Source organism: Phalacrocorax aristotelis, chromosome 2, assembly GCF_949628215.1.
Source record: "Phalacrocorax aristotelis chromosome 2, bGulAri2.1, whole genome shotgun sequence".
Lineage (NCBI taxonomy): Eukaryota > Metazoa > Chordata > Aves > Suliformes > Phalacrocoracidae > Phalacrocorax > Phalacrocorax aristotelis.
In genome coordinates, this window is record NC_134277.1 from 24,265,274 (window position 1) to 24,276,545 (window position 11,272).

The 11,272-nt window shown below is 35.7% G+C and overlaps 1 protein-coding gene across 3 annotated transcripts in view; it reads left to right on the forward strand.

Annotated features, from left to right (window-relative positions):
- DBF4 (DBF4-CDC7 kinase regulatory subunit) overlaps window positions 1-10,282 on the forward strand; it is a 16,482-nt gene extending 6,200 nt beyond the window's left edge. For all 3 annotated transcript variants that reach the window (XM_075082761.1, XM_075082763.1, XM_075082762.1), the window contains exons 5-13: window positions 123-173; window positions 693-762; window positions 909-985; window positions 2,493-2,523; window positions 2,781-2,823; window positions 4,566-4,697; window positions 7,298-7,412; window positions 7,721-7,845; window positions 9,049-10,282. In XM_075082761.1, coding sequence (XP_074938862.1) covers window positions 123-173; window positions 693-762; window positions 909-985; window positions 2,493-2,523; window positions 2,781-2,823; window positions 4,566-4,697; window positions 7,298-7,412; window positions 7,721-7,845; window positions 9,049-10,114 — 1,710 coding nt within the window. In that variant the 3' untranslated portion in view covers window positions 10,115-10,282. The remainder of the gene's footprint in view (window positions 1-122; window positions 174-692; window positions 763-908; window positions 986-2,492; window positions 2,524-2,780; window positions 2,824-4,565; window positions 4,698-7,297; window positions 7,413-7,720; window positions 7,846-9,048) is intronic.
- Window positions 10,283-11,272: the final 990 nt, after the last annotated feature.

The window sequence follows — 11,272 nt, forward strand, 5'->3', positions numbered from 1 at the left end:
CAAAAGGAGACTGTCACAGCTAAAATATGTATTTGCTAGCAAGAATGTAAATTGTCTTACGTTTTGGGGTTTTTTTGAAATGAGTTATAACTTGCTACAAGCGTGTTTCTGTTTTAATATAGGCACGTATGAGCAGAGGAAAATCCTTAGTTGAAAAAGCAATCAAAGAGCAGGTAAGCCTTCGGTTTTGCTCTTCTAGAAAACAAGCAGTAGTAAGAGTGGTCTTAATGCTCTAAGAGAGGAGTCCCTTGAGAATGCTCAGGCAGAAGTCAAGGGATTGTCCCAAGTAGAACTGTCAGGTCATGCCTTCTGGGTACTTCCTGAAGAATTGAGAGTCTGTGGAGTCTTATGACCAGTATTATAATTTATAAGGATTGCTAAATATAGCTAGCATTTGAGAGCTGCTCCTGAAGTTAAATGCATAAATTCAGTGTCTTCAAATCTTACTATAAAATGTGACAATAGAGAACAGTTTTGGCTTTATGAAAGGTTAAATACAGTCTTTTGATGGTGAAGTGCTGTGACGTGGAGATGGAAAAGTCCATTGAGGAGGGCAGTAGTCTCTTGGCAAGAAGCAAAGCATCTGCACTTTGATGTCAACTTTCATATTACATGTTGTAATATATCTGTAAGTATTTTACATAATCTACCGTATATTGCTTAAAAATATTAATAGAAATTATTGTTTGCAGGACTTAATTCCCTCTGGAAGTATACTATCCAATGCTTTGAGTTGGGGAGTGAAGATACTTCATATTGATGGTAAATATTTTTGTTTGATGAAATGTAACTTGAACTTATAACATTAATTTGATTATTTTGTTGAACTAAAAATACTAAAAATATTAATTACTTCAAACATAGAAAAATAAACTTAGCTGACCTGTAATTCTCCCTCTTTTTGTCAGATGTTAAGAATTACATTGAACAAAAGAAAAAGGAGCTCTACCTAATCAAAAAAGCAGGCATTACTTTTAAAGATGTGGTAAGTGGCTCTTTGCCATTTGTGCAAATACCGTTTGTTTCATTCACTGAGAAAACACAGGTGTACTAAATAGTACCTACTGTGAAGCTACAGATTTTATTTTAGTAAAGTTTTGCTCATGTTCAGTGTTTCACAGCCCAGTATGTTTTAGGAATTGATTTAAAAAGCACCTTTGAAAAATAGAAAGTACTAGCTATACGTTTCAGCATTATTCAAAAATAAATTCCATAGTAGTATTGCTTAAACAATGTGTAGACCTTTGCTCGTGCAAAGGATATCTAAGGATCAGAAGTACTGACCTGTCTGAAACTTCCATTCTGCCTGCCTCAAAAATCATAAATAATAAAAAATTGTAGCTTGGTTTTAGTATGATGTAGATCGTGGTTAAGTTGCCTCATATAATTTTCCCTATGACACAGGGATTAGAAACCCTTTCCTTCTGATGGACTGTTGTGAAGAATCACAGTTACGTTTCCTGAAAAAGTTGTCTCTAGGGAATCAGTGTCAGTTGCTCAGTGCTGCATCTTTTCCTTCCTAGTCTTTTAAAAAACTAGCATAAAGCAGCTTTGAGCTATTCAGCCAATAAGATGCAGTTGGCATGTGAAAATCCTGATTTTTCCAGATTTTAGTGTGTGATACAGTGAGGCAGTGAAACAGCTTTAGCTGCTTGTGCGCGCTCCATCTGCAGTTGCTCTGTAATTTAAATTAAACACATGAAGTTGTACAATTATCTAGTCTAGGCAGGGGTCTGCGATAAGTAAATGGAAACATACCATCTAGTGTATGTTACATTGTTCTGGAATGCAATATTGGCTTATTATTAAGGCCACATGAAATCCTCTGCTAAATCATCGGTGTATCAGTGTTCATGGATAGCAGGGTGGGGTTTTTTTTGCAAGTAGTATAAAATATGAAGTTGTACCTTTGCCAGAATCAATTACAGCTAACAGCTGATGCTTGAATGTAGACTTTACTCTTTACTGAAGACAAAACACTTATTTGAATTTTAATCCTCATCGCTTAAAAAACCCCAACCAACCTGTGTAAATCCATTCAAATGAGAAGAATTATTTTAATTGGAGAATGTTGCTATCTGCAGTATTTGGTAGCATTTTACAGCTTGTAGTTAATTAGCATTTATGAAGTATTGTAAAAATGTCTGTATTTAAGAATCAACTTTCAACCATTGCAAGGTGTTTTGAGGGAAGAGAGAGTAAGTGAAAAAATTTATGTGCGTGGGTTTTTTGTTTGTTTTTGGTTTTAGGAAAAATAAATTGAAACATCCCAAGGAGAACACTTTTTTTGATGTGTGGAAATAAATATTTCTCTGGGAAACATGTCACCATATATCTAAAGTACTAATGACCTTAGTTTCCTGCAAAATAATCATGACTTCATACAGTCATGATAAAATACAGACCCTGATAACTTAAAATTACCTACAACTAAATCTTTAATAAAATGCAGAATAATACAGGAATTTTATACCTTCTCTTTTTTTCAATAGGGAAAACAAGTTACTGATCCAAGGTCAAGAAGTAAGTATTTCAATATTTGTAGAGCTCTTTGTTTTGACTTGTGTTCTGAATGCTTAAAAATATACTACAGTTCCCATCTGGTCAAGTGTGCTGCTGTCTTCTAATTTGTATGTCTAAGAAAAGCATGTAGAAAAACTTGATGGAAATCAAGAGTTTGTCATGTACATAATGAGTTCTCAAATAATGTCTGCTTATTTATTCAGCTGCTGGATTGAAGAAAAGCATTTCTCAATTTCCTTTTCTCCCCTTTGAGCCAGGTAGACTGAAAAATCCATTTGTCAAGGTGGAAGATAGAAGTCGGTAAGTGTTTTCTTCATGCATTCAGTAATGTTGTTCTCAACCCGAGTAATTCAGAAACATCTAGTTTGGCTTGAGGAAGTGGCCTTCGGATTTCAGTTTCCTTCAACGTCCTGACTGTAGATGCCAGGCATACTTTCCTATATAATAAGATACAAAACTTTTCATCTCTGCATGCCCTGGGTAGGTATCTGTGTTTAGCCACTGAATTGAGATTGAGCAGGTAGCAGCATAGCAGGGAATATTTGCAAGAGGTGATAGAAGTGGAAAGTTAATATGAAGCTCCAGTTTGTAGACCATGAGAGCAGGTCCTCTGGGTTGCTTTCTGCCAAGGGCTAAATGAATGAAAAATAAACCTGGATGCTTTGGACCCTGACATCTTTTCTTAGATCCAAATACTATAGCCCAAAAGGCCAATAAAACTTCGTATACTAAATTTCAGTCCTGTAGTCCCACTCAATAACATTCATCTCCTGCAGAGACTGTTTAGATGTAAGGAAAGGGAAGTTGTTACGGTTAAAATCATCCCTTGAAATTAGGTTTAATTTCCTGTTCAATAATTTCTTTTTAAATGCAGGGGGGAAAAAGCTATTAATCTGATTTCAATATCCACAGTAGCATGAAATCTGATATTTTCAGCCTTCAAAATTTTTTCACATCTTTCTGGTCCTGTAATTGATCAGACCTGGTTGTGTAAGGAAATACCAGTTTGCCAGAAGTTGAGAGGAAAATGCATTTAAAAAAGTGCAATTCTGCACAGCATGTTTTGCACTTTTATGTTCTTAACCTCCAAATTTTTTGACCTGATTCCTTTGACACTTTCCTGAATTAAAGAGAGATCTAAACCTGGTCTTACACTTGGTGTAATAGGTATGAGGGACGCGAGGATAGTGGGGAGAATTGGACAAGCACAGTTGTAAATATGTGTAAATTTGCATGTAAATATGTGTGAATTTGGCTTCTGAACATAGCCATGTACCAAACACCTGAAACATTTTTAAATGTTTATGTAACAAACAATGCTTTTTTAATGTTTATGCAACATAAGTAGCAGTTCAGAAGCAGAACAAGATGCTTAGCTGTCCCCATTATGCAGACTTGCTCTTTTCTTCTGCCTGGGTAGCTTCTAATAGTAATGTGGGGAAAAAAAGCCAGACTGAACTCTGGCATCAGCATTTCAGTCAAATGATTCAGTATGTGAACTTTTGGCATGCCCTATTTTAAACATTTTTAATAGAGCAACAGTACAGTTGCTAGTTCTGATATCTTTCTAACTACAATGCTGTACAGGAAGATTATCTCTCTGGACAATGAAAAGGTCATGTTTTATATTTTGAATTGTGAATAGATTAAAATTTGTCAAGAAGGGAGAAAGTGCTAAAATTGAAAAAAACCTTAATGCATTGGATGTTAGGAACTGCTGTAGCTACTTCTCAGGAACGCAGATGCGCCATCATCCAAATTGTTCTTAGCTCTATTGGTTACCCAACTCTCAACAATACATAGGCATGAAAGCCATACTCCAAGACAGTTATGGAAACTCAAGGCAAATCTATTTTGAGAAAGTATGAAGTTCGAAGGAAGGAAGGAAGAAATTACTTACTCTAGGATATTTATCTGTTTAGCATTCTGTGTATGTAAAAGAGAAACAACTTTTCTAGATTTTTGACCTGATTGTAATTTGTGCTATAAACTCCTTTTTTCCATTTCTGATGGTTCTTATGCACTTGCTTTATTTGATACAGCCAGTACCGACCGTTTTATCTGCAGTTACCCAGTTTTCCAGTTCTGAACTACTGTGTTCCAAAACCATACAGTCCATTTGAGGTGGATAAGAAGTATCCTTCTGGTCAAAAGCAGGCTCAATCTAAGCAAAGGTTTGTTGAAAACTTGTTATTGAGGTGTGGATAGAGGAGAGGGCGGTTCTCTAAAATAATTCTAAAGTAATTATTTTCAAAATAATTGCTCTGCTTCTAAATTTCTGTGATATTTGATACTAATAGCCGTGTCTCAGCTGATGTATTTGCTGCACTGTAACTGTTGGTGTCTGTCTGTCTTTCTGTACCCTCTTTATCCTGTCTTTAGTTCTTTTTTGGACATACAGATGCATACATCCAAAAATGCGGCCTCCTTCTATCACTGTGGGTCAGCATAAGATAGTTTTTTTCCTTTCTGCCACTGGTTTCTTCTTTGTCCTCACCTTTGATGCCATCAGTAAGTATCTTACAGGAAGTGGATTTCTTAACACTTCTTTTGAAACTTGTTAGTATAATGCTAAAGTAGGCAGTTAAAAATTTTTAAAACAGTGATGATATTCAGCCATAGTGCAAAGCCATTGTTGATAAAGAGTGCACATTGTTGATAAAGTCTAGTTTATAGAAATTAGACTCTGCAAATACTGCTTCAGCTCTGCAGAGATGAAAAGTGGACGCCAGCTGCCCAGTGGAATTGCAGTTGGTCTTGCAGCAAGTGTTTGTATGATCCATTTTGGCATTTAGGCTGTAGTTGAGCAGCCTGGATGCAGTTAGGACTTTGGTAAATCGATTTTATGATTTGAAACTACTTCGGAGTCTTAATTACCTGTTTTTGATGATGAATCAAACTATTGTTTTGAGTTTCTTCTACCTAGCATATATGGAGTATTAATGTTTCTTTCATTGACTCCCAAAATTGATTCACGTGGGAGACTAAAGATATTTAGGTGAAAGGTAGCTTTGCTGTATGTGGAACTTTCTGTATCTAGTAACTTCTGCTGCTTTTCTGTCCTCAGGGTCTAAGACTTATTTAGGTTTGATACTAGTTTTCCTTATAAAATAGCTTCTCCACTGTTGATTCCGTCCAGTCTTTACCACTATTATATTGCTGGAGGCTTTCGGCTGATGTCACCATGATGAATTTTTTTTAAATTGCAATGAATGTAGCAGTATGAAAAAGCAAAGCAATTATAAAACAGCAGTAACCTTTGCAATAATAAGGAAATTTCTGATGGTGTCTTTTCAGAGGGGCTTAGAAAGACCTGTTCTTTTTAAAGCATTTTTTAAAAAAAGGCCATATTCTTTTCATTTAGGTGGATTAAAGAATATAATATATTAAAACTTCCAGGAGTTAAATGTTTGAATGAATATTGTTATTTAATCTTTCACGTTGGCACATGCCAAAGAGATATCTAGGTGAGATGTTATTTCATACTCAGGAGGGAGGTGTGAGGAATGTCAGTTTCAGGAGAGAGAAAGGGGGATGCTTGCTTGTTTTATATTTATCTGTGAGAAAAGCTTGTTGAAGTTGTCAGTTCTGCTTGCTTCTGCATCAGGCAAGACCTGCAGACATTCAGTATTCAGATGATAAATGCTGTAGCTTATATCCTGTTTTACTGCTTCTCTGTGATTTTTACAGTTCTGAAGAGGGAAGGTGAAAAGGCTAACTTTCACCGCACTAGGTGGAGCCTATCCTGTGGAACCCAACAAATGCTGGGGCAGGTGTTACCAGTTTAGACTTGTTGATTGAAAGTGATTGTTGAAAGCAGTGTGTGCTTATAGCAATGTATTGGTCAGCGTAATGTTTTGTAAATTAGAGATTTTTCAGGACAGGTTTTTTGATGTAAAGTCCTGAGCTTACATCTATGTAGATACTTGGTAAAGTCTGTCAGAATGATTTTTGGTTAGACAGGGAGATGGAACTGTTCCTCTGAAGTAAAAGAGGAGTAGAGATTGATTTTTATAGAGAGTTTTGCTTTACTGCTAGCATATCATCCTTAGGTGGCTCAGTAGTCAATTGCAGCAAACAGTAGCTCTCCCTAGATGAGGACTCTGAAGATCATGGAGCAGGTATTGAAAGGTCTTAGTGTTCTAATCTCCAGGAAGAAATTGAGGTTCACTTCTTCATATTTCCACTTAGCCTGTATCTACAAAAACAGGACAAAATGGGATTTGGTCACTGAATTCAAAATCTATATTTAACCAACAATATGACTGGTCTTTACCAAAGAATGATATTTCATCTGTTAGACCAGGTGTTTTTGCTGCATGTTTTCTTGGCATCAAAAATACTGACAGTTGATGAGATGTTAGAAGACTTTTTTTTTCTTTAATTTTGATTTTATTAAACCTTCTTTTCTTTCATGAGCTATGCACAGAGATTTCGATATATCCTTTGATTTGTCAAGTGAGATTTTGTTTAGTGATTTTGCATTGTTTATTGTTTACTCAGTGATAGTACAGATGTACTACTAACCTGGATGTTTTATGCTTACATATAGTTCCACTGGGTCTGCCTGTCTTGTTGCAGTAAATCTTTTTTAATTAATGTATAAGTTTTCTCTTTCTTTTCCTAAGCACTGACTAACATAATGTAAATAGTTTGAGGAGAAATAGATTTCCCTCTCCCCCATTTAAGGGAATAAGAATAAATATACTGTGAGAGGCAGTATAGAGCTCAGCTCCATATCTGAGACTCATTAATATATCTTTTCTGTTAACAGAAACAAAATAAATAGTGACAAGGACTGCAGAACTCCTGTTCAGCTCCCTCAGAAGGACAAAAAAAAGAGAGGCTATTGTGAATGTTGTGGGAAGAAATATGAAGATCTGGAAACAGTATGTGAAATGTCAAGTCTATGATTTGATGCAGTCATATCTCTTAAGTGTGGTATCAACAGTGGTTTCTATCTTAAAAGATTTCTGAATATATCTCCTAAAAAGCAGTAAGCAGGTATTTCTTTCCCTTGTAGGTTTTAATTGTTGATTGCTGCCTCTCTGTATGATAGCTGAAGGCACTAATAGTTCATGTCTTGGAGACACTTGTCATAAATTTATGATATTTACTTAGTGCTCCATATCATACTGTTGACTTGTATATTCATGTCTGTAGTATTAGATTGGTTTCATGCTTTTTTTAATTCCAGCATCTTGAAAGTGAGCAGCACCGAACTTTTGCACAAAGCACAGAGTATCAAGTTGTTGATGATATAATCTCAAAGTTTGTTTATGAGTTTGTTGAACACAAAGATGATGAAAACAAAATAAAAAGGTACGTTACCTTTTTACCTAAATTTTAAAGTCTCTGTGAGTTAGGACATTGAACATACAGATACTTAGTTCTGAAATTCTGGATCTGGTACAGAATAAATTAATATTTTTCAGTCTGAAATTTCCAATGTGGTTGTACCTGGCAAATCAGTTCTATAAGGCAGAAAGTAGATGGCGGGGGGGAGGAATTAAAAGTGCAGATGGCATCACAGGAAGATGAGGCTGGAAGCAAGTGCCAAAAGTTGCCCTACCTATCCTTTAGCTTCAGAAAAGCAAGATACACTGTACTAAAATATTGCTGACAGAAGGACGACAATGTCTGGACAGCTTGCTCTAAAAACTTTCTGATATTCTTAGCAGCCTATGATATCCTCCTCAGTCAATCTGATCTCCTTACCAATGGAAAAACTTTTTCTAGTCTAATCTAGATCTTCGTATCTGTACTCTAAGCCTCTTAGCTTCTGTCCTGCCTGTGCTGGACAGAGAAAGGAAATTTGCCTTTCTTTGTAGCTCAAAAGCTTAAATGGGAGAGAAAGACTTGGACTGTGGGCACCAGTGTCTTCATTACTTGGAACAGTAAGGACGTAATTCAAGATTGCTCTGATTTGTTTGCAAATGAGTCAGGAGATCAGAAATAGCATTCTTATTTATTTAAAAAAAAAAAAGTATTGAAGAAATAAAGATTATATTAGTGAAATCAAAGGAAATGCAAATAAGAGTCAAGCAACTGATAGCCTAATGAAGGCAAGACAAGCCTTTATTCCTCCAGTGATTTAAAAATACTGAGTGGTTAGGTTTGAAATACTATGTCAAGAAAAGCATATATAATTATGCTAATTTTATGTGTATACATCATAGAATATTTGTAAGTATTTATAGTCATTGCATTATATTCATTAGCTTCTTTTGTTCTCAATACCACTGTGAAAAGAGATTTACTGAAATACTAGGCTGCTTACTTTGTGTATTTTTAAAACAATTTTATGAGCTGTAGAAATCAGTAAGAAAAACATCAAAATCAAATATAAGGTGCACTGCTCCTGTAGAAATAGTGTGTTGCTACCCTAAATACCCTTCCTTTAAATGTAAAACCAGAAATTGCTCTGTCTGATCAGTTGTTTTTCTAGAATCAGTTGCGTATGGACTTATATTACCCACGTTTGTTTCAAGTGTTTGTTAATAATTTTAAACAATTTCATTGTAGGACAAAATGTAGTACAGGATATTTTTCTCCTATTATTGGAAAGATAACTAGACCAGATGAGCTGAAAGAACGACTGAAAAAGCAACGCATTTCATTGAAAACTTACTCGTGGAAGGATACGGCAATGCGGGCACTCAAACTGGATCGCCAGCCTGCAGAAGTACAACCAAATTCTGTGCCAGTACCTACCCCTATTTCTGGATCTGTATGTTCAGTTCTTTCTTCTCACCTGTCACAACCTTCAGAACTAAAAAGTAAGTGCAGGAATAATGATGAAAACATTAGAACTGATTGTTCCTGTGCTGCAAACTTAAGAGAGACCGTTGTATTATCAAATTTCTTACAACCACCCCCTCAGAAAGATGACAAAGCATACATGGAGAACTTCTCTCGAGCTTATGAGCCATTCAGTAAAGAAATACTGGAACCAGAAGTAAACAAAAAGAATATACAGTGTTTTCAGGAAGGTATGTGTACTTTATATTCTTGTACTGAAGTTACAGATTTTAGTGAAAAAGACAAAAACCTCTCACAGCCAAAACGAAAATTAAATAATGCAGTAGTTCTACCAGCAAAGTGTTTGAAAAAAACAGATGCCAATCCTACGTTTGTCAAGAAACATCGTGATTTCTGTGATAATCATCAACAGATGCAGCCCAGTGTAGTTCTGGAGGCTGAGGTATCTGATACTGCTATAAACAAAGAACTTAATGAACTGACTGCCAGCACTGCACATAGTTCACCGTCTGGAAAGCTGCGCAGAAAAGTGAAGCTTTACTTGGGAAGAAATAAAAGAGAAACCCGGAAACAGAATACAGAGTTATGTTTGAAATATACAGATGGCCAGTCTGTTCCTGAAGAGAAGAGAAGTTCTTGTAGCTCACCAGTGCAGGCCCTACTGGAATTATTTCATACAAGTGAATTAAACTTGGAATTTGGAGGTATTTCAGGTTACACTGAGAACAAAGGTTCAACTAGCATAAGAGATATTTGGGAAGGGCAGAATACAAATGTTATGTGGTCATTATTTTCCTCTTCATCCTCATCCCCCTTTGCTGGATTTTAATGCTGCTTTATTTAATACAGTAATTCTCAAAGAAACTGGCAAATCTAAGATTTTATTCATGGAACCTTTACTTGCTGTATTATATGTACAGATGGTTTGGTTTTCAAGTTTTTTAATGCAAAAACTTCTGTATATGTAAATATGAAAAATAAAAAGAAGGTACTCTTTTTTTGTTTGTTTTGTTTTGTTTTCTTAAAAGGTACTACTTTATCACAGCTAATAAAAGGCTCTGACCCCAGATTTGGGGTTAAATTAGTTGCTAGGCAACCAATAAGCATAATGTAGCTGCAGTTGGATAGAATAATTTTCTAAAATCATTGATTATGGTACGTTCTAAATAGTCACATTATAAATAACTGGATGTTCCACTGTAAATAAGGCGGTCCGTTACTTACGGACTAGTGCTGTTCTGTGGAGATTCGGTTGCTTCCTTTCCTGTTCCTTCTGCTGCTGCTTTACTAGAGAATGCAAGAAAAAAAGGTCAATTGCTTTCCTAGTATTTATTCTGCTGAAATTGTCTTGGGGGACCCTATGTAATCACAAAGAAATAGGAAAGAATGTGGTATATATTTTGGCTACTCTCACATTTATTTTTAAGCTAAAACACACTCTAATGTGTATTCCTATCACAAATAGGAAAGCAGCAGGTGTATATTTTAATTTTTCTTTAAAAACCAAAAACAACCCACAACATCAGAGCAGCAATAATGATGACAACAGAACAGCCAGTAGGTTTCTGATTAACTCAGGTAATTAGTTGGATTTTTCTTTCAGAGTAGCCAGCCTGTCTGACTGGCTTACTCAGAGGCAGAGAGAGACACAAGTGAGAAGATGTCTTTTAGTACTTTGAATCTTTACCAGAGCTGATCTCTTTCAGAATTTCCATATCTGTAAATCAGTGCAGGGCATGAGTATAGAATTTCAGTGGAGGTAATGGCAAAGCTTTATTAATAAATTTAAGTGCCTTACGGTCATATAAAAGATCTAAACCAGCAGAAATCACTGTCGTTAATTTTTGCATAAATTACTTGTTTGCATTTTTATCTCTTGCCCATTCAATACTCTCAAACCTACCCTGTCAGTGTTCTTAGGGTTAAAGGGCTCTCAGTTGTCACATCCTATTGTCTGTCCTTTCTAGGATATTGTTAAAAAGGGGTA